This window comes from Molothrus ater, chromosome 9 (genome assembly GCF_012460135.2).
Source record: "Molothrus ater isolate BHLD 08-10-18 breed brown headed cowbird chromosome 9, BPBGC_Mater_1.1, whole genome shotgun sequence".
In the NCBI taxonomy this organism is placed as follows: domain Eukaryota; kingdom Metazoa; phylum Chordata; class Aves; order Passeriformes; family Icteridae; genus Molothrus; species Molothrus ater.
In genome coordinates this window covers 4,407,429-4,433,094 of record NC_050486.2, presented here as the reverse complement: position 1 = coordinate 4,433,094, position 25,666 = coordinate 4,407,429, and the positions used below count along the sequence as shown (strand labels likewise).

The 25,666-nt window shown below is 50.2% G+C and overlaps 2 protein-coding genes across 4 annotated transcripts in view; one reads left to right on the top strand and one right to left on the bottom strand.

Moving 5' to 3' along the window:
* Window positions 1-17,541, top strand: part of PAPPA2 (pappalysin 2) — an 88,771-nt gene extending 71,230 nt beyond the window's left edge. The window contains exons 20-22 of the mRNA XM_054515841.1: window positions 1,435-1,506; window positions 13,803-13,901; window positions 17,080-17,541. Of these exons, the coding sequence (XP_054371816.1) occupies window positions 1,435-1,506; window positions 13,803-13,901; window positions 17,080-17,154 (246 nt within the window). The 3' untranslated portion in view covers window positions 17,155-17,541. The remainder of the gene's footprint in view (window positions 1-1,434; window positions 1,507-13,802; window positions 13,902-17,079) is intronic.
* ASTN1 (astrotactin 1) overlaps window positions 14,756-25,666 on the bottom strand; it is a 70,255-nt gene continuing 59,344 nt past the window's right edge. For 2 of the 3 annotated variants that reach the window (XM_054515842.1, XM_036388223.2), the window contains exon 23: window positions 21,704-25,484. In XM_054515842.1, the coding sequence (XP_054371817.1) occupies window positions 25,250-25,484 (235 nt within the window). In that variant the 3' untranslated portion in view covers window positions 21,704-25,249. Of the gene's footprint in view, window positions 14,811-21,703; window positions 25,485-25,666 lie in introns of those variants that run through there. The other variant, XM_054515843.1, reaches the window with a different exon arrangement.

The window sequence follows — 25,666 nt, the reverse complement described above, 5'->3', positions numbered from 1 at the left end:
TGCTCCATGAGATGGAGAGGATGGGGCAAACAACACAGGGAACTGCACAGGCCACTCAGAGAAGGGGCACAGTCCTGTTTTGTTTTCAGCTCTGATTCATTGCATGCCACAGCTGAGCAGGTTTGTCTCTCTGCCCTTATTTCCCAGCCTGGAATATGAGTATACTAATATGAGTATGCTAAAATGGCATCTGAGTTGCACAACCACATACAAAGCAGCTCCATGGGGTTGGGATGTACGCATCCTCTTGGCTGAGCAGGATCTGGTGGGCTCTGGAATTCCCCAGTCTTTGCCCCATTAAGCTGGCTCTCTCTGGGGCTGGCCGAGGAGGGCCAGGACCTCATCCTGCTCCAGCCTCGTCACAGTCTTGACCAAAGATGCTGCAGAAGGACCTGTGTGGGCAGAGCTGCCCTATTCCTAGCTGCCATGCCACCTGGGAATGCTGGAGCCAGTCCTCCTGCCCCTGAACATCTCAAACGAGGCTGGGAGCAAACACACCTACCTCTCTGTGCAATTCCTGTGCTGTGAAGGGCATCCTAGGACACTTTCACAGGCCAGATGCTGTTTTATGGGGCCTCAGATTTCAAAGCCTGCCTGAGCTTTACAAGGAGGAAATTGCATGTGTGGTGGGGCTTTTCTTCCCCCTGTGTAATCATCAGTGTTCCCCACAAACCCCAGCTAAATGAGCAGCGTGGTGTGTTCCAGGGCTGGGAAACTGAGCCCTTCACATCTCGCTCTTGTGTCCATCTGGCTGCAACAGCTGAGTTTGTAAATACCAGTGAGAGTTTGTAAATACCTCAGAGTGACCGTCAGCCTGGTGTATCTACTTCAAGTCAGGTCTGGGGAGATGAGTCCTTCCTCCCAGGATGCAGTTTTCAGAGCCTGAGCAGGGATCAGTGAGCCAGCTGTAGGCACTGAGTGATGACCAGCTGGTGAATTCAGCATCACACAGAGATATGATGATAGATTCCAGCCTCTTGTGGCTGCTTACCCCCAGCAGCAGCTCCTGGCCAAGTCAGACAGAATGGTGGCACTGCCAGCCAAACCCACTTCTCAGGTAGTCCCTGTCCTTTCCCTTTGTCCTCTTCCAGTTTTGTATCAATATAGAAACATAGAATCACTAAGGCTGGAAAAAACTTCCAGGATCAGCAAGTCCAACCAATATACATCTCAATACACACACACACAGATAGACACACACAAGGTGTGTGTATATCTGGCCTCTGCCTTGAACAATGTGCCCTGGTGTGTGGGTTCCTGGGTGCAGCTACCCTGGGTTTGCTAGGCCAGGAGCATCCTGGGGGTGTCACTGCTGTTCTGCCCTGCAGTGAGTAATGCAGTGCTGCAGGAGACCCTGTAGCTCCAGAACACACTGCTGGCTGTTTCCCTGCCTCATCCACCTGAGCTAACTGCTGTCTTCTCCTCCTCTCCCAGAACATTGTGTGCACGGGCAGGCTGCGGTGGTATCCGGACCCCTCTGTCATTCACTGCATCCAGTCGTGTGAGGTAAGCCCTCCCTGGCCCCAGCACAAGCTGCCTGCTCCTTGCAGGAGAGCTCCTGCCAGTGAAGACCTGCTCCAGCACAAACCAGACAGCTTTGACCTTATGTTTGCTCCGAGCTGGGCTTGCTGGATGAGCGGAGATAGCAGAGGAAGCATCCTTGGGTAGAGTCCCCACAGCCAGGATGGTGCTGGGGAGCAAGAGCTGCACAATAACCCATTTCCTTCCTTGCCTGCTTCTTTTTGGCCAGCCTGGGCAGAATATTCTAGCAAAAGGATTTCACTGGCAAGGGGTATCCCCCAAAAGCCTGAGCTGACTCCAAGCTGGAATGTTTCCCTAACCAGAACCGCAGTTCTAGAGTAACATGGGTCCAGAAAAGCCCTGTGTGACTCACCTGTCCAAATCAAACAATCAGGATTTCCAGCCTTGTATATGCAAAACAAACTGCTTCTGAAGAATCTGCAGACAAAGAATTCCTTGCAGAAATTGGTTAGCCACTCATTTAGCTTTGAATAATGACCAGGCAGGAGAAAATCATAGGCAGCCTGGAGTCAGTTCACAAAGGAAATTAAAAATAGGCAGTCTTTGTCAAGCACTAGTTGTTATTATGATTGAGGATAAAAGGAAAAAGGGGGGAAATTTTGGAATGTTGTATGCTGAAAATTTGGGATTTTTACCAAAAAGGAAAATGTAAATGGAGTTTGCACACCAAAAATAGCTTTGGGGTTTGCTGATTGTATTTTTTTCTTGTGCTCATTTCAATGCAATGATTGCTTTTCCTCGCTGGTTCTGCTGAGCTCAGCTCTTTGTGGACTGGAGTGTGGGGGAAAGGGCAATGTTGCAGGGGGCACGTCCCCAGGAAGGAAACCTCATGGTCTACAGAAGGTGCAGCAATTATTTCCCAAATTTGATGCCGGTGTTGTGCCTGTCTACTGCGAGACACAGGCTGAAAGAGCAGGGGAATGAGGTGCTGTGTGCCTGAGAGGTGTTTGGTGATTGAGTACCAGAAGTTAGTGATCCTCAGACATTTTGGGAGCTCTGTGTCTTCTAAACCACATCTTTTAGCACAAATCTGGGGTAATGTGTTTGAAATGGGATGGCTTAAGTGGAAGAGCAGACCAGATGGTTGAGTGATTGTCTCTGTGGTGGTTCTGCTAGCAAGGGAGAATTTCTTGTGCTCTCTGGGACTAGGTCCTTTAAAAAAAGAAGCCAATGGAGTGTGAAGTGTTTCTTCCTCCCTTCCTGTGCAGCTCAGGTAACATGAAGCTGACACAATTGTGAGGCCTCTCCCTTAGGCTCAGGTACACCAGACTGACCCTACTGTTTCCTCCTCTGTGGTTCCTGTGCTTCACCTTAGGTCTCTGTGTTCAGGGAGAGATCCCATAGGGAATGATGAAAAGTGCCAGTTTGTGTGTGTGTGTGTGAGACACAGACACACTGAGTACCTGAAGTCCCAGGGTAAGTCACTGTGCTTTCATCAACCACCCAAACATGCCCACAGCCAACATGAGCTCTTTCTGTTCCTATCTGCTTGTCACCCTCCTTTACTCTTAGAAAGCAGCCCCAGGCAGGACTCTTGGCACACAGGAGGTTAACCAAGCCAAAATCTTGCAGTGTCCCACCAGAAGATGGAAAGATTCCATGTTTCTTCTTTACCCTTGTAGACTTTTAAATGCTTTTTCTGCTTTCAATTATTGTTTCAACAGGAATGACCAAGCAGTCAGTACATGTTCTTCCATCCCAGGTCCACCAAAGCCCTCCATAAAGCTTCCTTGTTGCTGGAAATGTCTCTTTTGATGGGACACAGGACTATATCTGTTGTTTCTGCAGTTGCATCAGTCTGGCAGTTCAGATATCCTGAGGTCAGCAAGTACACCCAGATCTTTCTCTTCCTCCTTTGTTTCCAACTGATGAGCACCAAGCTAACAGCAGATGTTTTGCCATCAGTACAAGAGCTTGCCCTTCCATTTTATACAAGAGAATGTCATCTTGTTTCTCTCTCTAGTCCTTCAGGTCATCTAACTATTTGTTAGATATCCTGATCCTCCTCTGTGGAACAGTGCCTTCTTCCTTGTTAGCAGTTGCATCAGGGCAGGCCTATTCTTAAGGTCACAGTCACTCACTGTAGCACTAATGAAGATTCATCCTCAGATAGTGTCTTTCACCCTTAAGCTCTCCTTTTTGATACAGCTCCCAGCCTCCTCCTCATCCCTGTTTTCCTTCTCCTCACTTCTCATACATGTCTTGCTTTATTCTTTTCTATGTGTTTCCTCCTAGGGTGCTGCAAGCTGTAAAGGTTGGACCAATAATCCAAATTTTCCTAGATAACTTTTTCCCCCGACATGAGTTTCATAGTAGTCATTGTCTTGTTGTAAAGAGTAACTCTTACTGAAAGTGCCTCAAAGTATTGCTCTGGGAGCTGCTGCAGGGAGATCTCACCAGTCTCCCCATCTGACCACAGAATACTCTGAATGTTGTTTCTACCTCATCTGTGCTGCTTCCATCTTCATTCCTATTCCTCTCTGCCCTCCTCCTTGTGAAGAAAAACTCTGCAGTTCTCAGAGGCTGCTCACTTCCCCCAATCCCTTGTGGATATGGAGGCATCCCACAGCAGGAGCAGGGTAGAGAAAGAATATAACCTGTCCTCTGTCCTCACTGCATGGCAGTCCCCCTCACACACATGGTTCAGATTCACTTGCCACGGGTCATATTAGTCCCAGCTTCCCTCTCATTTCATAGGAGCCCCTCAATGGAGACTCCTCCTTTAAGAGCCCAGACTCTGCCATCCTTGGGCAGTGAAATGCTGTTCCAGTGGGCTGTTCATGTCACCTCGGGTCTGAGTCACACCTTGGAGATTCTATTGTCTCTCCATTGACTGCCAAGTGTGTGTTGGATCAGGAAGTTTTCTCTTCTGGATGCCACAGTGAGGGGAGCAACCCTACAAAACAGAAATCCAGGCCACCTGGCAGCTCGTACTGTCTCTCTCTGGTGGAGTCACTTCAGGCCGGGGCATGGCAGCAGTAGCCAAGGCTCAACCTTCCCAGCTCCATCTGGAGCTCTGCCTCATATTGGAAAGTCCAGGTCACCATGCAATGGCATTAGAGGGACTGTCACTCCCTCCCTCCCTAAAGAGGGACCGCATCTTTATCCTCTGCTGGCGGTGGATCAGCCTGCCTGCTCATCCCTGCACTCCTCTCCCACCTCCCTTCTCTTTCCGTTAATCTGGTCATCCATCTGCCTCCCTCTCTCTTGCTGTGCCTTGCCAAGTTCCCCAGTGCTGGAGCAGTGAGGCACGTACGTCAGGGAAGGAGGGAGGGAGGGATGCAAACCCTTCCAGGAGCCCGTCAGGAATTCAAGTTAGCGCCGAGCGCACTTTGCCTTTCGAGGGCCAGCGGAACATCTCGTCCCCTGCCATCAGTAGAAAAACAGATGGCAGCACCAAGGGAGGGGGCTTGGGGCTGTCAGGAGAGGCGAGTGGAGGAGGAGAGAAAACCCCTCCTCCCCACCATGGGTTGGGAGGAGGTGGTTTTGGTCCTGGTGGTGTGTTTGACTGCTGTGAGGGAGGTGTTGTTTGCAGCGTCTGGGTCACGTTCTCCTAAGCCATCCCAAGGTGATCACCTCTGATGCATCATCCTCCTGTGCTCAAAAGCAAGTGAGACTGTTGACTTCAGAGGAAGAGACAGCATGTACAGAGATCCAGGTTGCTCCCTTGGACTGTTCCTGCCATGGTCCAAAGCAGTCTGTGCATGAGCATAGCTGCTATAGAGCACCTCCTAGTCTGTGCAATGCCCTACACCTGCACCCCTCTGTCTCCCACCACAGGGGCTCCTGTGCTTCACACTGCAGATGTGGTTTAGATGCAAAAATTCACTTGTTTCATCATCCTTGTGTTTACCCAATGTTATTCACAGGCTGGGGTAACCACCACTGTCCTGCTCAAATGCTCTCAGGGAAAGCTAGGCTGTTCTTGCTGTGACCAGAGTGAAACCGGGCAGCTTTTTTTGGGCAGCCAACGCATTGTGCACCATGCTGGCCTCCTTCTCACCTCCAGCTTCATGTCATTGTGTGCAGGTAGCAAAAGGTTAATTGGAATGGACTTTGACTTGAGGTCTCTGCCTCATGCTCTGGATGAAGATGGGCAGAGAACAGAACACTGTTGTGAGCATGAGCTGCTGGGAATTTCTCAGGTCTGCCCTGCATGAGGACAAGGTCTCCCTGCCCTCTCGTGTTGCTGGTCATGTTATCACAACCATAAAACATGAATCTGTTCTCTGTTTTGTGGTTTACCTGAGGTATTACAATGAAAATGATGAAATAGGGACTGAAGTGTGTTTGTGGTTGCAAGTTGTTCCTGAGTCTCTTGATCCAACAGGTAGTGAAGGACCCTGAAGGATCCTTAGCTCTTCCCTCCAGCATGCACAAAACCTTCACTCGGCACATCTGTGGCTTGTGTCCAGCATTTCTCAGTCAGAATTAACCCTTTGGAAGGCATATGCAGTAAGGATGGTGGGGAGTGTCCCCTAAACTCTGCTGTTCTTTCATGTGATGGGAGACAGGGTGAGACTTGTCCCCTAGGACAGCACTGCAGCTGAGCTCCAGCTGCCTCTGCTCCTCAGTATCAGTGGGGCTGGAGACCCTTGGTTCTCACTCCTCCCAGGCTTGCGGGTCTCTGATTTTGTACCATGGCAGAACTCAACACAGGAAACTGTAAGAAATGTGATGCTGGCAGAATGCTCTGCTCCGGGAAAGCTTGTCCTCTGTACTTCTGAGGCCTAAGGCAGTGAGGACCACAGGCACCCCAGCTGCACCAAGGAGACTCTCTAGAGCAACTACAGCTGCATGGCCAGAATTTAGTCACCCTCTCGTGATTCACACATCTTTCTTCTCTCTTGGACCAGGCAGTGCTGTACCTTCCACCCTGTTTAATGCAGCTTGTACAGACAGTGAGGGGGCATGAGGAGCAAGGACTGCAGGTAGTGGTCACTCCTGCATCAGACCTGACCTCTGACTGGTGAAGGCAAAGCCCTTCATGCTGGAGAGGTGGAAGGCAAGGTGGGGAGCTCTTCACATACCTGCTGGGTACATTTTCATGCTGCTTTTGGCATGGGTGGTGTGGGCTGCTCAGCATGGGATTTAGCCAGGGGATGATCCCAAAGAAATCTATTCCTCTTCCAAAAATCTCAGCTAAGGTGTGCTTTTCCTAAACAGTGAGAAGATCTCTGTCCCCTGCACACACAGAGAGTGTGATTGTAGCAGCATCATTTTATTGAGAGACAAAGCAGAGGGAAATAGATCACACAGCAGCAATGACAAGGGACAGATGCTGAGGGTGAGGCTCACAGGACCCAAAAGATGGAGGGTCTTTTGGCATGGATAGGGCTCCAGCACCCAGACACACCACCAGTAGTGGTGGAGCCCCAAGGGGTGTGAGCAGCCTCAGCTTCCCCAGGCCACATTGTGCCAGCAGCCCTGCACTTGGGATGTACTGACCTATGGCTGCTTCTCTGCCCTCTCCAGTTCAGGTGCCTTTCCCTCATCCCCATCCATGTCCCACTTTCCCCCTCCCAGCAGTCACAGTCGTGCAGCCAGTGGTACAGACGGAGTGGAAAACCACTGAAAGCACCCGCTGAAATAAAAATCAATGAGTCGTTTCTGATAATAAACATCCCCAAGCACAGCCCAGCCAACTGCTCTTCCAACACGAATATTCATTCCCCTTCAGCTCCTTCATCCCTTGTACATTGTTTTTCTTTCTGTTTAAGATCTGTAACAAGAACTTGGCAGAAATCAGATACAAGTGGGTCAGGAGGCCCTTGTGGTTTTCAAGGCTTGTTTTCCATAACCCATTCTATCCTGTAACATATTTTGCACAAATGGCTTGGCAGGAGATCTAATCCATGCAGCAGGAGAGCCACTGAGGGCAGCATGGCAGGCTGGTGCTCATGGCACAGGAAGTCCTGTCTTCTCTTGCGTGTATCAGTGGTATCCCTGTGAATGGTGAGCCACCATGCTTGCCAGGAGCACTACTGACACACAGCAACTTCCTCTGCTCCTCTCTCCCTGTTCTTTCCTGCTTCTGCTTCTCTTCTGTTAGCACTGAGATCAGGGTGTAAAAAGGACAAGGCTGAGGAACTCACCATGAATAGATCATAGACATGGTTGTTTAGATGGAAGCAAAGATCTGCTCTGATGTGGGGATCTACACCAGCATTTCATCCCTTTCTTCCCTCTCATCCCTTGGACGGTGCAAAGACCTTTCCAGATGGCTCTCTGCTGAGGCATGAGGAAGAGTAGCATGACTCTGAGTAGCACAGTGCAGAGGGATAATGAAACACATCCCCATTCGGGGGTCCAAAGTGCCACATGTTCACTTCTGCAGCAGAAGTGTGTCCAAGCCAAGTCCTGGCCTGGGACACAGAAGCACTTTCAGGCGCCATGAAGGCAAGGACCTGCTCTCCCAGGATGGCTACTGACAGCAGCCCATGGAGCCTCTGTGCACTCCATCCCCCTTGCAGACACCAATCCTGCACAACCTCAGCACAGACTGGTTCCAATGGGCCCAGCTGTTTGCAGGAAATCCATGTCCAAGGGACTCCAGTGTCCTGAAGAACACCTAGAGCTCCACACCAAGACTGCTGGGAGCTGCTATGGCAGTACAGGGATGGTCCATCAGCTGAAATGAGGCAGCAGGATGTCACAACCCTCCAGCCCACCACCTCTTCCCTGCAGTGTTCATTCAGGTACATGGAGAATGTTCTCAAGAAGCAAGCCTCTGTTTCTCTGTAGTGAGACTTGGGGAGAAGACATTGGAGCTAGAGGAGATGTTTCTGGAGACCTGAGATGTGGTAAAAACTATCTGCATGCTTAGCTGATGAGTGGCTCAGGGACCCCAGCAGGTTCAGAAGCAGTTAGAATTTCTCTGTTTTGCTTTCTGTCCGTGTCTGAGGTGATGGGCAGGTCCATGATGTCTCCAACAAGCATCTACCTCCAAGGGACAGCTGCCACACTTCAAAAGGAGCAGAGGGATGGCTCAGGGGACAGAAACCGGAAAACATAAAATGGACAACGAAGCACTAAGTCTGTAGGATTTTGTTTCTCTTTTTCAGGCCACTTGGTCCCAGGTTCCTCTTCCCAAATTTCTAGAGGTCTCTTCCTCTGGATAGTGCTCACCCTTTTTACAATGGGCCAGGTAGACCTTGCTCACTGCTCAGGGTGGCTCAGGGCACAAAAACATCCCAAGAAACTTTCTGAGCATAAGCCAAACCTGTTCCCTCTCTGTCCCTCTCTGTTTTTCAGAGCTGATTTCCTTCTTGTGCCAAAGGGCCTCCAAAAAGAGAGAAGGAAAGTGAATGTGCTTGGGGGTGTCAAGGGGGGGAGGAAAAATAAAATAAAAGACACTGCAACAGAGAGAGGGCCAAGAAAAATATTTAATCCAAACAATGAACATTGTCATTTCCTCCCACAGTCTGCATTCCCAGTCAACTTCCCTGGGCAAGCAGGGAGAGCCAAGAATGACCGGGCTCTCTGCCTCACCAGCATGAGTGTGTGTAAGGAAAGGGATGTGTCCTGGGGACACGCTGCTGTAGCATCACTTTAGCCAGCTCCTGTCACATCTCTGGCTTTAAGGACTGACAGTTTTCTGCAGGGGAACAGTGGTTTGGAAGGATGTTGGAGGAATTGGGACAGGGATGGGAGGGAGAATTTTCAGGGACCCCAGCTGGGGTGGTGGATGTATAGAGGCTTTAAGTGAACCAGATGTTTAACAAGGCTTTGGGCACTCTTCAAGTCCTCCCAGGGACCTCCCAGAGCTTTTGGAAAGATCTTGCTAGTGACTGATGTGGGGAGGAAGGGGAGACATCCGGCAGGAAGAAGCTGCCCTGTGTTTCTCCAAGGGCTACTCCAGCCTGTCCATACTTTCCTATCCCCACACATCCTGCCTGCTCCTCCCTGCTACGGGCAGCACCTTCACCTGGGACACAGCTTCTCTTGCATGCCTGAGACCCCTGCAGCTGTAGCACTCTCTGGGGCAACTCAGGTTCATGTCCTGTGGTTCTGTGAAGCCTGGTTTGGGCTGACATCCCCCTGCCACCAAAGGGATGGGGTTTCCAACTCATCTTCCCACCACTAGTGACTCATCGGTCCCAGGAGCAGAATTACCGGTGGTGAAGCTGATGCACAAGGCGTGAGTCTGAGGGCAGCAGCAGCAGCTTTTCCAGGGCTGGTCCCTGCCCAAATGGTGGTTCCCCTGTTTCTCTGGGGCTGCTTTCAAAGTGACAGCTGAGGAGAGCAAAAACACATGCATCTTCTCAGACACGTGGTTGAATTAGCATGCAAACAGTCTGAGCTTGATGCCCAGAATACCAATTCCCAAAGGGAAAAATGACACCAAAATTTGTGCTGACTTAGAAGCTCCATGAAAGCAAACTATGCGCCCTCCTTGGATGGATCAGCAGAGTCACAAAGCCCAGGACCAGTCTGGGAGAAAGCATTTTGCTTCTTAAGGCTGGACTTGACTCCCTGAGACTGGACTCTAGCTTTTCAATGGCTGTGTACAGATAGAAATGATGAGCACTTTCCATCTCAGTGGCAGATCAGGGAAGTCTTTCAGTTCCTCAGTTACACAGTTGGCCAGCTGAATGCTGATTTTTTTTTTTTTTTTTCTTTTTTCCACCTTCCTCCAAAGCATCTGGAATGGGGCATGGCCAAAAGCAAGGTGCTGGGCCTTCAGGTGTGCTCAACCAGAGCAAAACCTGCATTCCTGAAAAATAATGTGTAGCACTGAAATATGTCCAACACTGATGTGATCTGTGATTGAGTCTTCATGATCCACCTTTCCCTCACCTGTTGCACCCTTTTGTGCTCTTTCACACTGAATTAAACTCTGTAAGGTGGATCTGAAAAAAAATGCCTGGACCCTGCTTGCCTCACTGATGGCACTGGGGACTCTCTGCTGGGCAGGACAACAGCCCCAGGGATGGAGCCAGCCTGGGGACTCTTCAAAGATTGTGGAAAAACACTGTGCCCAGGCACTGCTCCCTGCATAACATCTCCCAGCCTCCTTGAGAGAAACTCCACCACTGAGCCCTTGGAGATGCTTCTGGCTGGGATGCACTGGGACCTAACCAGTCCTTTCTTGCATCCTTCCTTTGCCTGCAATATTTTTCCCCTCTTTCATTCTTTTTCCCCTTCGATTTTTTTTTTTCCTCTTTTCATCTGTGCCTGCTCCCAGCTTCGAGAGGCTGTGTTTTTTTAGCCTATTTCAATTGCCAAGCACTCGATTTGCCGTTACTATTTTTGTGGCAGCAGCGCAGGGCTCCGGCCCGGCAGTGCCAGCTGCTGCACCTCCACGTGCTGCCACATGCCCTGGAGCTCCTGTCTGAACAAACAAGGAAGATGGATGGCCCAGCGAGCGGGAGATCCGCTGACACAGCCCGTCTCCCTGGCTGCCTCGGTGGCATGCCTGGCCCAGCAGCTCCCCACCACTCAGCACAGCACACAGCAGCTGCTGCAGTTGCCTTATTCATTTTTTCCCTGTTTATAAGAGACTTTTCAACCAGCCCACCACCCCCCTCCCCTCAGTGGAGGATGGGTATTCTGGCAGCTGAGACCCAGCTGGCCATTTCCCTGAGTCACATTCATCACCTTCATGTGGCACAACTGGGCATTGGTGTTTTCCTTTTTCTTGACAGCATCTTAAAACATCATCAGGTGTTTTTGTGAGTTGCAGACGTGAACAAACTGCCTTCTCCCACCACTGGCATTGCTTTCTGTAGAGGCACACATCTCAGGCACAGGCTGAACAGACGCTGTATGGGGTCTGCTCTCTCACATCACCTGCCCTTAGCAGATTGCATTGCCTGTGTCCTCCCTTGCCATGATTCCTGCAAGGCCAAAATGAGACTGATGCAAGTACAAGGGCTCCTGTGCCCTCGAGGGTAACCAGCACCTTACTTTGTTCTTTCTACTTGCAAAAACAAAACCATGTGGAGGTTCTTAGTAAGGCAAAGGCACAGGAGTCACCATGTTCTAGGCAAGGAGAAGGGACAGAAATCCCCAAAGCCTGTGCCTGGCTCTCCTGAGCCTCGAGTCCAATTAGTCATTTTTTATTTTCCCTTCATGTGTTTTTCCAATGTAATTTGGAGCATGAGTTGTTAAGTTTCCCCAACAAGTGTTGCCATAGGAGCCTGTATTTGTTTAGGGTGGGGTACGGGCTCTGGCTGGGTGAGAGGAGGGGGCAGTTAGCCCTGATAGGTGTAGTGAGAGATGGGGAGCCTCTCCTTCCCCATGCTGTCCCTGCCTCTGTCCTCCCCCCACCTTGCACGCAAGATCTGGAAATCGTTTCAGACCTGTGCAGCCGGGATGGGCAAACCTCCCCATAATTGTATGGAAACTACCAAAGCGACGGGTGTTGTTTTGTCAGTGAGTCATGACACATGGAGCAAAGCTCAAGGAAAAACTCCACCGTGTGGAAGGCTGCAAAAGCAAATCACACCCAGAAGAGCCTTCCTCTGCCAGCGGCCCTGGCCAGTCCCAACTGCATCCTGGCACCTGCCAGCCCCCACATCCCTGCCCTGGCCCTCACGGTGCTCAGAGCTGCTTTGAGTCTAAGAAACCTTCATTGATCACAATCATTTAAGATCCACCTGATGCTTTTTAGTGGAAGAGGAGTGTTAACACTGTTGCCTTGAAGAAATTGCACCCTGGTCTCCTGTGGATGCGGTTTGTGACAGCACTGATTGGAGTCAAATCCCTTCTTGTTCTGGAGTGAGCTACCTATCTCGGCTGTGCTTCAGTTTCCCAGCTCTAGGAAGGTGTGCTCTTTCTTGTGCTCTTCCAAAATCTTCCAGGCTAATGTGATCTCTCTGTGGCTGCCTGAATTTGGCCTGTGGCCTGTGCTACTGATAGCAGAGACCAGACTTGGTGGTTTGCCATAATCCCTGCTGCTACTTCCTAAAGTGTTATTAGCCTGTGTTGAGCCCATTTCTCTTCCTTTTGAGTCACAAGGACAAAAAGCCACATGGGTTCTCTGGTTTTGGCATGGTTTTTTCATGTGAATTACTGGTATTATCACTAGGCCCACATGTTGGCTTTGGCACAGTGGATGCAGGGCTATTGCGGTGCAGTGACATTTTTCAGCAGGCTCTCATTCAGTTTAAGGGTGCTACATGTGAGTGTCCATCATCAAAGGCCGAGTCTGGGCATTTTTGGGATTTCTGGTTGTTGTTTGGGGCCAACCAGATCCAATGAAATGGATCAGCTGCTTCCATGAGCAATGGGATAGCCAGGTTTCCACCAAGAGTCCTGTTCAGTCTGGAGAAGAGAAGACTCTGTGGAGACATTAAAGGACCTTCCAGGACTAAAAAGGGCTACACAAGGGTCAGGGAGGGACTTTTGGCAAGGGAATGGAGTGATAGGAGAAAGGGTAGTGGCTTTAAACTGAAAGAGGGTGGGTTTAGACTAGATATTAGGAGGAAATTTTTGAGGGTGGTGGGACACAGGCACAGGTTGTTCAGAGGAATTGTGGCTGCCCCATTCCTGGAGATGTTCAAGACCAGATTGGACAGGGCTTGGGCACATGGTCTAGTGGAAGATGTCCCTGCCCATGGCAGGGGTGTTGGAATGAGATGGTCTTTAAGGCTTCTTCCAGTCAAAACTATTCAATGATTCCAAGATTCTGATGGAAAACGTCCTGGAGGTCAGCCATGGTTGCTGAGCCAGTAAGTACAATCACAGAGCCTGAAGTGAAAGCAGCATTTCATTACTAATCACTCTATGAAGAAATGGGTTCTCCATCCTGTAGCTGGTTCAGTGGCTGCTTGGCAGTGCTGGTGTAGATCTGTGATAAATAAACCTTGGCTGCTGACCGCTCCTGATGCCTTCTTGTGAGTGCTTCCCATGCATGGCGCTGGTCACAGCCCTTGCACGGGAGAGTCCTTCAGCCATCACTGGCTGCTCCTCAGCCCCGGTCGCTTCTTCTCTGATCAGATGACTCATGTAACTAAACAATAAACTGATTTTCTGAAAGGCTGCTCATGCCATTTAACACTTCTGACACAATTCCATGGCTCATGCCATTTAATGGCTCATGCCATTTAACACTTCTGACACAATTCCATGATCCTCTAGCTGCTGCCCTTGGAGCACCTGCTGCTCCATTCACACCAGCTGGGATATCTGGTGCCCTTTGGCTTTGAAGAGGGGGTTGTGTATGCTGGAAGTGGGCCTTGCTGAGGACCTCTACTTTTGGGGGCAACCTTATGCTTTTGAACAACATTTCACAGAGCCTTCTTCCTCTGCCTTAGCCCTTCCAAGCAGACGGCTGGTGCGACACCATCAACAACCGGGCGTACTGCCAGTATGACGGCGGGGACTGCTGCTCCTCCACCCTGTCCTCCAGGAAGGTAAGAGAGCACCTCCCGTGGCCTTGGCTGGGATCTGTGGATTCAGGGGTGACTGCTAGCTATGTTCTTTGGCTTTGCTGGCTGTGGAACCGAGCCTGCAGTGTAACTCTCCCATGAACGGAGAACAAACGCACGGTTCTAAACTAAAGCCAGCTGAAGCTGATGGACAGCATCGCGCTGATTAAGAGCGGGGTTTGGACTCAGGCCAGTGGGATTGAAACCTCAGCCCAGCTCCCACTGAAGTTCATGGGATCTCCTCTCGTTTTGGGAAAAGTGTCCCAAAGAAATGACTTCCATAGGACATTGTGCTAAACATGGTGAGTCAAAAGTCACCTTGTGTAATTGAGCTGTCTCAGGGGATTTTTGCTATGATCCACTGGCATCTGCTACAAGTGATGTTTTCCTCCCTCTCTAAGGAAGGGAGAATAGTATAGAGGGAGCAGCTTGGCATTGGGGTAGCACAGACCCTTCTTTGTCTCCCATCACAATCTTCCCTCCCACCTAACTTGCTATCCAGCACTCACAGCCCATTCTTCCTAATCATATCCAACAGCAAAACAAATCACAGGGCATGAAATAATTTCTCACTGCGAAAATATGTGAATTTGGATCTTCTCATCTTTGTTGTGGAGCTTGAATCATTTCTCCTTTCATCACGCATACATACACAGAGAAAAGGAAAAATAAAATCCTGGGAAGATCCACTTGAGATAGGAAAGAAGAGGCTTTACACCCAAGTGATGAGTGAAATCCCCACAACAATATCATGACATCTTGGAGCAAGGCATGGCCAAAATAAAGGATGGGTTCACAGTAGAAAGTGGGGGGGTTCAGTCCCATAGCTCCCAGACCCAGCTTGCATCCCCCACAGGTCCCAGATCTTCCGCTCAACAAGCCTCCAGCACATCCCTGTTAAGGCAGATGGAGAAATACCGGGTTTAAACATCAAAAAAATCCCCAAAGCACTCCAGCCCTTCCTTTGCTGATCCAGTCTGTGAAAAATCAAATGTTTTCACAGTAAGAAAAACTCCTGGCTCTGAGCCTGGTGTGTATAAAACCTCTGAAGAAAACTGTTTTCTCGGCTCCCATGGCTCATTACCAGGCCACTGTCAACCAGGAGTCAGCTGCTCAGTGTATGCCCTCCCTCCTTTCTCTGCTACCAGCAGCTAAGGGGACAGTACTTTCTCTACAGTAACTGTGTGTGACAGAGCAAGCCTGTCACACACAGTTACTGTAGAGAAAGTAATGTGATATGAGCCTCCCAACCTGCACGAGGTGTCTCAAAGCTGCACAGCTTGTGAGTGGCCCTAGATGAACCCACTGCCTGCCCCATGGAAGGCTGTTCCTGCTCACAGAGCATCCTGCCTGGCTTTCCACAATGCACAAGGACACTGCACCCACCTTGGCTTTTATGTTGGGCAGTGTGCAGGTCAGCTTTGCAGCTGAAAGCTTGGTTGAGTTCCTCTAAGAGCTGCAGAAGACAAGGCTGTGTTATCTTTGTGCTTTGCTGGAAGAGCCAGGAGTAGCTGACAGGTCCATAGGTTCAGGGAGTTTTCTAATGGTAACAAGTAAAACTTTGAAACTAATAGACCAAAGTAAGATTTAATCGGGAGGTGCCTCACCACTGCCAGGCCTAGTCTGAATGTCTTACACCCATCAGGGGACACTCCTTCTCAGGGTTTGACATTTGGGGCACAAGTTTCAACCCATCCATTGGCTGCAAAATTCGAAACACATTAACAAAAAGGAAAAGGCTAAGAACAAAACTCAGCTGGGAACAGGTGGTATGAGGGCCCATTGCTCAGTGAGCACAGAGCCTGGCACTGCCAACAGGGCACGGCCCAAAATGTCTGTTTGTCCACAGCAGTGTGGAGAGGCCTGAAGCAGGAAGAGGGGTGTCCCAGGGCGGAGCTGAGCTGTCCCTTTTGTTATAAATGATCAAGGAGAAAGCCAAATTAATAAATGCGAAAGATTTTATTTTCGTGACCAAAATACACTCCTCAAAAACCACAGTCAAAGAGACAGCATCGGGCCTGGGATCAGCGCTGGGCGAACCTGGATCCAACCTCTATCGCATCAGATCTCCCTCTGTTCACCAATGCCATTTCCAGCAGGGCTGTTTTACACAGATTTTTATGCCCGAGGCAGAAGTGCCCCGATTTCTTTTGTCACCCCCCATATGTATAAAGTTTCTTTTTACTGTGCAGGGCTGGACAATTGCTGTTTCTTGGGTGGTGGCGGGCACTGATCATGTTAGGAGAAGTCATGTATTCAGATGTATGTTTTTGACGACTTCGGTTATCTTGATTGATGATATTTGTCAAGTGCTGATTGTCCTTGGGTGTTCCTGGGTGGTTCCAGAGGAAGCCCATCTCTTGACCAACCACGTTCCTTTTTTTATTTGTTAACGAGGCATTCATTCCCGCTGCCACCAGGAGATTCGTGACTTCGGTGTGGTAATCTGTCTCCGTGGTCCGAGGCTCGTTGGATGTTTAATTTATTTTACAATTTTTATTTCATACATTTTCCACCTAAGCATGAATTACTTTACATGACTCTCGGAGTTCAGTTGTTAATTGCTGCCCTGAGATATGTGAAAAGTCTCTATTTCAGCCCGCGCATCCAAAGAACGAGTCAGAGCTCTTCAGTTTTCGGTCTTGAAGTTGTTTATTAATTCTTATCTATAAAATTTTCTTTCTGCCCAGCTGAGATCTGCTCAGCAGGGCAGCCACAGGCACTCTGACCGCCTCGGGGCGGTGTTGTCTTTTTATACTGCAAACTACCTATAACATATTTACAATTACTTCCCAATACCTATCACCTATGTTAGACAGTGAGCTTCTACTCTAAACCAATCTCAAAGTGCCAACATCACCCAGAAGATGGAGACCAAGAAGAAGAAGGCTAGACATGCCCAACTTCCTCCATCTTGTCCCCAAAACCCCCATTCCAAAAATCCTAAAATCTACATTTTCACCCTGTGATAATTTTATTATTATACTATTTAAACTTCTGTGACTTTCAGGTCCTCATACAAAAGCTGGTAATTTAAATCCGCAGGTGCTCTGGGCTGCGTGCCAGGGTCCCTGAGCCGCCCGGCAGGGTCCTCGGCAACTCTGGACCCTCGGAGGGACGTACTGAGTTCCGACACATGACCCATTACACTTTGCTCCCCTAGGTGATCCCTTTTGCCGCCGACTGCGACCAGGACGAGTGCACCTGCCGCGACCCTGCGGCCGAGGAGAACCAGTAGCGGCGCCATGAGGGCCTCTCTGGGTCAGGCAGCGCCGGAGGAGCCGAGGGGCAGCGGCGGGGCCGTGGCGTGAGGGAGAGCCGGGCGGGGCATGGCGGCTGCGGCTGAGGGGACGGCTCCAGCCCACCGAGGAGCCCCGGAGGGCGGGCTGTGGCCCCCTCGCCGTCGCTGCTCCCTCCAGAAGCCACACGAGGCGCTCAGGCCGGGGTCTGGGGCCGCCTCAGCCACACGCTGGGCTAGGGCCCGTCCACGCCGGGAGCCCGGGTGCTGCCATGGGTGTGTGTCCTGGTGCGCTCCTGGGTGTCTGTCTTTGTCACTATTCACCCCTCTCTGCTGTACAGACTTCTTTTAGCAAGGTCGAGGTAGTTGTGATCTCTCTGCAAATATTTAAACTTAATTATATCTATATACATATATATAATATATATATAAATATATATTATATTTTCTTTGCTCTTGATGAAGCTGAGAAAGGGTATCCTTTATCACACACCCATGCTGCTGTGAAGTACAAACCATTGGGAAAAGCACAGGTCAGGGCAGGAGGAGCAGGGATTTTCCCCTTCCTTGCTGAGCTGGGAGGAGGACGGAGAGAGAAGCCAAACACCCAGGCCATGCCAGGCAGGGAGGCTCCCACCGCACGGTGATTTGGGCATCTGGCAGGGACCAAGTTTTGCCCTTGGTATTTGCCAGTGCTTTGTCCTGTTCTTCTTAGGGTGTGGATCTGGATCAGGATTGTGGGGTTGAGAAAAAATGTTATTGTGCCCTTGAATCATCCCAGTGAGCACAACAGATTCCAAGGGTACCACAGGCATCCATCACACATTATTTTAGAGCCCTCTGGGCAGGGTTATGTGTCCATGGGGATCACTGCATGGTCAATAGGAGCAAGGACTCAGCGTGCTCCCTCTCTGTCTCACTCCCCCAGCCACTGCACACCCAGCTGGGTGTAGAGGCCAAACCAGTGTAGCTATGTGATGCTTGAATGAAGGGTGCTCTGGTGGTCCTTCTTCTCTTTCCCTCACATCTGAGCTCCAACTGAGTTGTGTTGTCAGCAGCTCTCAGAGGAGACTAGACCTTGTAATGCCAAAAGGACCAAAAAAAAAAAAAAAACCTGTCAGGAGAGTTTGAGAATTATCTTTTCTCATTGAGGTTTTCCTTAGTATTAGTATTCCTTATTATTATCTCTGTCCCAGCCCCTCAGGCTGGACATACAGTTGCTGACTTCCAAGAGGCTCTTGTTCCTGTAGGCCCTAAGTGAAAATCTGCAGATTCAATTCTGGCCTCAAAGGAGCCCAGCAAGAAACTCTGCCCCCCATAACTGACTCCCAGAAGCTCAGCTTGGACCCAGCCACATAAAGGCAGCAATAGGGAAGGTGCCTGGCTCCAGCTGGGACTATCACTGATGGTTTTGTGCTGTAAAGAGGCAGAGAAAAGGGATAGAAAGAGGAGAGGAGAGCAGAGAAGGGACCACAGACTAGGAGCTGATGGCAGTGTCCCCGGGTGAGCTGCAGGCTGGGACCAAAGGACTCCAGGCTGTGTCCTGCCTGCATGGCCTGTGCTGTTGGATACAGGCTTCCAGCCAGTTTGTCTGATGAAGGAGTGGTGGAGAGAGGGTGACACGGTGTGGAGAGACCAGGAATTTTCAAGGCATCGTTGAAAACAGAGCTTCCACTAGCTCTACCCCATCCTATTTTGCAGGAATTTCCTATGCTTGTGTTTTACTGGAGGACCCCAGTAGGGGCAGAGGTGCTTGGACATCCTACCAGCATCCAGGCAGGAGATGCCTTGTCCTTCTCCAAGCCCTTTTCTGACCCCAGGTGTCCCCATCCACCTGGCCTAGGCAGAGATTTGAGGGGAGGTGGGGGACAATGAGCCCCATCTCCTCTTGGGACACTGACATTTTTGTTCTCATTGTGCACAAGGGACAGTGTCTCAGAATTCACTGTCACTTGGGCAGATAGCAGCAATATCTTGTCAGATACCCACTTTTCACTTAAAAAACAACCCTCAAGCAACCCAAGGAAATTCAAATAATAGCTGCCCTCCCAGGATGTGCAGCTTGGGCAGCCTGCCCTGCTCCACCAGTGCAGGGAAGAGGAGATCCAGGAATTCCAACATAGCAGAAGTGGGGTTCTGGCAGCCCCCACAGGTGGGGGCAGTGGGGACATGGCATGAACATCACACTCCGAAGCAGAATTTCAAGTCCCAGCATCTTGCCATGACAAACCCTTCCCTGCCTGGTCTCAGCATTACCTGGATGCCTATGTGTTTATATACCAAATTTGGATCCTTTTTGGCATGAAAATCCTGGTTTTTTCCTCTGCTCACCTGTGTGTGCAGGGAAGGGACTGTGCCCCACGGACAGGGGAAATGGGGGGTTGGGACAGGAAGTGCTGGCTTGGCTGGTAGACATTTGTGCTTCTTATGACCAGACAGCTTCTACATACTGAAATATTGTTCTTCTATAGCGACACTGAGCGGTTTTTGTCCCCTTTAGGGTTTTATTCACAATGGAGGCTGCTGCTATTTTTATTTTTTTGTATTTGATAATTATTTTTTATAAAAATCTATGAAAAATAAATAATCTTCTCATCCTCCATCTCTCCTGCCTCTTTGATTCACCCCAAAGGGAGCCAGGGAGGTGGTTTGGTCTGACATATTCCTCTCTTCCCAAATCAGAGACTCTCCCAGAACAGTCACAGCCCAACTGGAGATTTCCTTTGGGTTTTGGGGTGTGAGGGGACACTTATCTCCAATGCCACCTCCTAATTCAAGGCTGCTACCCAGGCAGCCTTTTGCTGTGCCACCAGCTGCAAGAACACTTTGGCAGAAGATCTTCTCCTAGTTATGCTACAAACTGGCCACTTTTTGTAATAAATCCACTCAAAATGAGGGGAAATGTGTGTGTGTGTGTGTGTGTGTGTGTGTGTGTGTGTGTGTGTGTGTATGTTCACATCCCTGGCGATGGGGAGCAGAAGGTGGCCCACACTAGAGCCAGAGGACCATGTGGTATCCTGGCAAGAAAATTAAAACCCAAGACAATAAAGTTACTTTAGATTTGTTTGGATTTTTTTTTTTCATCGTTTTCTTCAGTGACCAGGTAAATTTTGTACCTATGGTCTGAGAAGCACCAAAAAGCCCTTGCCCTGTGTTCAAACCCCACTCTTCTTCCTCCAGCCATCTCTGATGCTCCTCATCAGTCTTTTCATCATGTCTGGTCTTTGCACAGGGACTCAGTCCCAGAGGAGGAACAGCATCTCCTGGTGACATCAAATGTCCTCTCTAGGGCAAAGCTCCCCAAATCACACACTCTGGAGAGGAGCCAACAGCAGCCCTTCCAAAACACACACACACACATTACCAAACCCTTCCTAAAAACCTACCAATGTGCTGCTGATGCACCCCTTGCAGTCCACTTCACCCTTTTTTGGGGTGCCTTTCTCCAAACCCCCGTGGATTGCAAGCCAGATGACCCCTGAGAAGATTTCGTGCTGAGATATTGACACAGTAGTTTAGGCTTGCAGCTGCACACCCTGCTGCCACACAGACCCTCTTCTCTTCCTCCTCCTCCTCCTCCTCCTCCATCTCACTATATAGCCACAGCTTATTGTGCAATGAGATGGTGGTTAACTGCATGGAAAATAGCAGAAGGAAAGTATTGGGAGTATTTTTAGCTTATTTTCCTGCAATTTAGCACTGAGAAAAGAAAAAAAATCAAGTTGTTCCATGAGACTTGATGAAGTCTGGTTTCCTATGGATTTGTGTGCTATAGTCCCTAAATCCCCCTCCTGTGTCCTTCCAAGTGTCCTGCCTGTCTGCCTGTCTGTCTGCCCAGGCTGTCCCTGGGTCTTCCACCCATCTGGCAGGGCAGGTGGCAATGCACACTGGGCTTGGCCAAGGGACCTGCCCTTGTAAGTCCTGATGGCCTGACCATTAGACACAGCACAGCACTGTAAGTGGCTTTTGGCATCTTCTGCAGATCTCACCTCTGTTCAGGCACTGCTTTTCACATTCTTTGTGGGACATTTATACTCATGTTGCTGCTAGTCCTCTGTCAAAAGTCTGCCAGATGGACCAGGACATTGTCCAGGGGTGGTTAATCACCAGACAGCACCATCACACCTACCTAATATACTAAAAGAATGGCTAAAAGGTGGGCAAATCACCTTATAGACAGAAAAAATGGCTTTTTTGGACTCTGCTTGCAAGTTCCCAGCCTCTGTGGAGGTTTGCAAATGAAGGGCTGAGAGACCCTTGCTGAGGACATGTAAATGCAGTTTTTCCCCAAAGAAAGGGATGACTGGAGACATCTTTACCTTCCCACATCCAGCAGAGCAGGTGGGCAGGACAGGGCTCAGGACATGGCTCCATCTGTGTGTGCTGAGTGGTTTGGGACTTGGCTAACCCAGTGGACAGACAGGCTAATGCTAAACTTGTGTGAAGACTCACCCAAGTTCAAAGGCTGAGAGTGTTTCATCTGCAACCAAAGATGACATCAACTGGACCAAAACTATAAACAAACACTCTAGTTTGCCAGAGCCAGGGATTACTAACAGCTCCTTTTAATAGTCAGTTAAATTATCATCTGGAGTTTTACATAGTGGTACAATGATTTTTGTTGCTGTTGTTTAAAACCTTTTTTTTAAATTCTTTTTTTTTTTTAAGTAATCCAGAAGGGTTTTGTATTTCTTGCCACATGGCTATCTCACCCTAAAGCACCCTACTTTCAATCTACAGTAGTAAAACGTCACATTAGAGGTTTAATAGAACATCAAGGAACATGAATTGTAGCCATCTTTGTAAAGAAAAGGACCAAACTGTCTTTATATGTTAAATAACTCCACGACAAGGAAAAGGTAGTAATGCTATTACAGGGGTACGGACGCAGCAAAGAAAAGTTAACGACCCAGAGGTTCATCTCAGGTGAATGATTGCTCATTAATTCAGAAATAAAACAAAAAGAAAGGGCAGGGGGGGTGAAGGAGGTTGCAGAAATGGTTGGAAAACAGTTCTCCTGTTGTTGGCAGCTTGGGAAGAATCAGGAGTCCAAGAGAGAAAATATTGTGCAGGCCCAACAGTAGGACCCTGCAGCAGATGTGGGTGGTGTCAGCTCTGCAGGGAATCTCAGAGACACAGAATGGGTTAGGTTGGAAGGGACCTTAATGAGCATTGGGTACCAACCCTGCTGCTGTGGACAGGGACACCTTCCACTAGACCAGGGCATGCTTATTTTGGGTGAGCAAGCCCCACACAGCACATCTCACCAAGGCCAGGTCTGCAGCCAAGGGACAGCCCCCATGGTGGACTGGTCTGCTACCCCATGGTGGCTGCTGGCATTTGTCTGAGAGGGACTTGTGTGGTAGCTGAGAGACTTGGGCAAGAAAATCCAAGCTTAGGCAAGGTTCTGACTTGCAAAGCTAGAGTGAGGATACCAAGAAGGAAGCCTCACAAAGCCAGGGTCACTGTGAAAATGGCCCCACAGACGTGCCAGGCTGCCGGGCCCTGCCAGCACAGCAGCTGCAGGGGCACCAGGGCAGGCAAATCAGCAGAGCACAGCCCTGCCAGCAGCCTGCACAGTCTGTCACAGGGCGAGGGGGCTGAGCCACGTCCAGCTGTGCAAGGGTGCTGCCAAAGGACCCCAAAGGAGAGGTGGCTTCCCCCTCACTCTCCAAAGCCCAGCCCATGGAGAAGCCAGGACCCAGGGAGCAGAGCCCAGCACAGCTGGCTGATGATGCTGCAGGGCTTTGGTTGCCCATGCAAGGGCTTTGAAGTGTCAGCACAGAAGCAGAACAGAAATATCTGCAGAGCCTCGGTGTAAATCTTGGGGCCAGATGAAAAAGTAACCTAGGCAGGTGTGAATGCATGGGGTGTGCAGGGTTTTCCTGGCAGTGTCACAGCGAGTGGCTGGCAGACAGCACTGCTCCTGTCCTTGCTGCTGCACCTAGTAAGCAATAAAAGAGAGGAGTCTGCTACCCAAAGGAAAACAGTCTGCATTTCACATAAAGGCCATGTACACGGTATTACTTGGCGAGAAACCAACTGGTGTCTGGGCCAGAGCAGCCTTCCTTCAAACATCCCTTCGAGGCGTTGAGCAGAGGTGCCCTTTGCCCATGGCTGGATGGCTGCCTGGCTGGAAGTTAAAAGTTGTCTCAGCATCTGCTGGGATAAGCAAAAGGATAAACAGAAGTGTCTTGGCCATGAGTCTCGCTAAAAGGAAAAGGAGTGATGACTCAGTACAGATCACCTGCCCATCTATACCTGTGCATGGAGGTGGCACTGGTCTCACTCCGAGCCCTAAGCCCTTGGCAGCATCAGGCACATCAAAATATAAGGACAAACACATAAGAAAAAGCCAAAAGGATCCAGGAGACTTCCTTCTTGCACAGAGCAAACGTTTGTCTGATCACCCCTGCCAGACACACAGTACAGCAGTGACACAGGGATGCCCAGGTCATACTGACTGATGGTGGCTGCTCCCAGCAGCTCCCCAGTCCAGGCCAGCTGCCCCTGGAGAGATGTCTGCCCATGAGAAGGAGAGAGCAAAGCACAGTGTGGTCCTGCAGGAAGACACTGAGCTGCTGCTGAGAGAATCCGGTGCTGCAGCGCTGTCGGCAGTGATGGGGTGCAGAGCGCAGCCGCCTCCCTCTCAGCACCACACAAATATTCAAGCCATGTCCTTGGCAGGTAGGAGGAGGAATGAGGCAGAAAATCATATGAGACAGGCTGAAGACTGTTCCTGCCAAGACTGAAAAAAATGAAAAGGAAATTTCTCTCTGGAGGCATCGTAAAAATCCCACTGTAGGGCTCTGGTCTTGTCTAGATCAAAGGTGCACAGCTGGCAAGTCCAGAGGTGCCTCCTCTGCAAACCAGGCAGGAAGCTGAAGCTAAAAGGAACCTGTTTTCTGCCTCCAACATCATCAGCAGGGACAGGGATTTGGAGAACTGTTTACTCGGAACCAAACCCAGTGTCCCAGTACAACCCCAGCTCTCTAGCTTTAAAAAAAAAGTTACCAGAGGAAGAGGCAGATGTGAGCCCTGAACACAGGCAAGCAACACCCCCAGAAGCCTGTCCTCCATGCCCTCTCTGGGACCAGAACCTGCAGCACCATCCTGCACCACGGCATTGGGGTACCTTGCATCCCTCTCCCCTCACCACACAGAGCCTGGGCTATCCCACAGCTGCAAGTGTCTGGTGCAGAACATCTTGTCTGTGTCATCTGGCTGCTCCTCTCCTAGCTGAGTTCTCAGCAGCAGCTTGATGTTGCTCCTAAGTTTTTATTATAGTGGAGAAAAAAAATAATAGAAAGGATTTTAAGGTTGACTTCCAGGGAATGTGGTCCCTCAAGAAGAAAGCTCACAATGTCCAGCTGACTACTGGCCCTGAGGCCAAGCTGCTTTTGTTCTGGAGGACTCTGCATCTTGGAGCACATGTGGGTTTTGGCCATGGCAGAAGAACCTGAGGAGATGGGGTCACAATGCCCCTGCCTCTTCGCCCCAGCTGATGACACCACACCAGCTCTGCCCACCAACAGCACCATTGTTCTCTCAGGTCTCACCCAGACCTCATGCTTTACAATTGCAAAAAACCCCATCCCAACCCTGCTGGCCTCCCAGTGGCTGATTAGCTCAGCCATAACCATAAGCATCTCAACTTGACCTGCATGCCCTGCCTCCATTTTTGCCTGCATCACCTGCTCTCCCATCCTGGCTGTGTCACCACTTTTCTCCCATGACTGGTGTGGCCCATCTTTGGAGACAGTCCCCACAGCCAGGGCAGGGATGGGGCAGGAGAAGAGGGCTGTGCCCTCCCAGCCTGCCTTCTCCACCAATGCTGAGGAACCTCTTGGCAAAATGAATAAAACAAAACCAAGAAAACTGGGTCCCACAAGACTTCTAACTAGAAAGGCTTTTGGCCAAGTTGAAGAAGAAACTAATACTGAGTCAGTCCTGCACAGAGCAGCCGGTTTTGCGCCCCAGTCCAAATCCTCGCCTCCAGAAACATCAGCGACACCCTCCCCCTCCATGGGTCCATGTGTGAAACCCTCAGAAACGCCCATGGGAAGGCCAGCCTGAGAGCAGGTGCCCAGAAGCCTCAGTAGTCCTTGTCACCATAGTCATTGTACAGGACACTCAGCGTCTGCTCCTCGCACGTCTTCCTGAGGTCGCGGCTGAGCTCCGACCAGTCGAGCCCATAGGGCTTGATCTCGCTGTAGCGGCAGGCCAGGTACTTGAGGGAGGAGCGCTGCAGGCTGATCTTGGGCTCCTGCAGGAGGCCATTGCACCAGCTGCTGAGGTCCCCCAGCTGCGAGAGGATGAGGCCAGCCTTCCTGCAGCGAGGGCGGGCGAGGGGAGATGCCAGGGGGGCGATGGACAGCGAGGGGTGGCAGGGGTGATGGAGACACCACGGAGAGGATGGCGGGGAGGGCGGGAGGAATGTATGAGGAGAGAAAAGTAAAGACAGTTAAGGACACCACGGGAGCTCCTGGAGGGAGAAGAGATAATGCAAGAG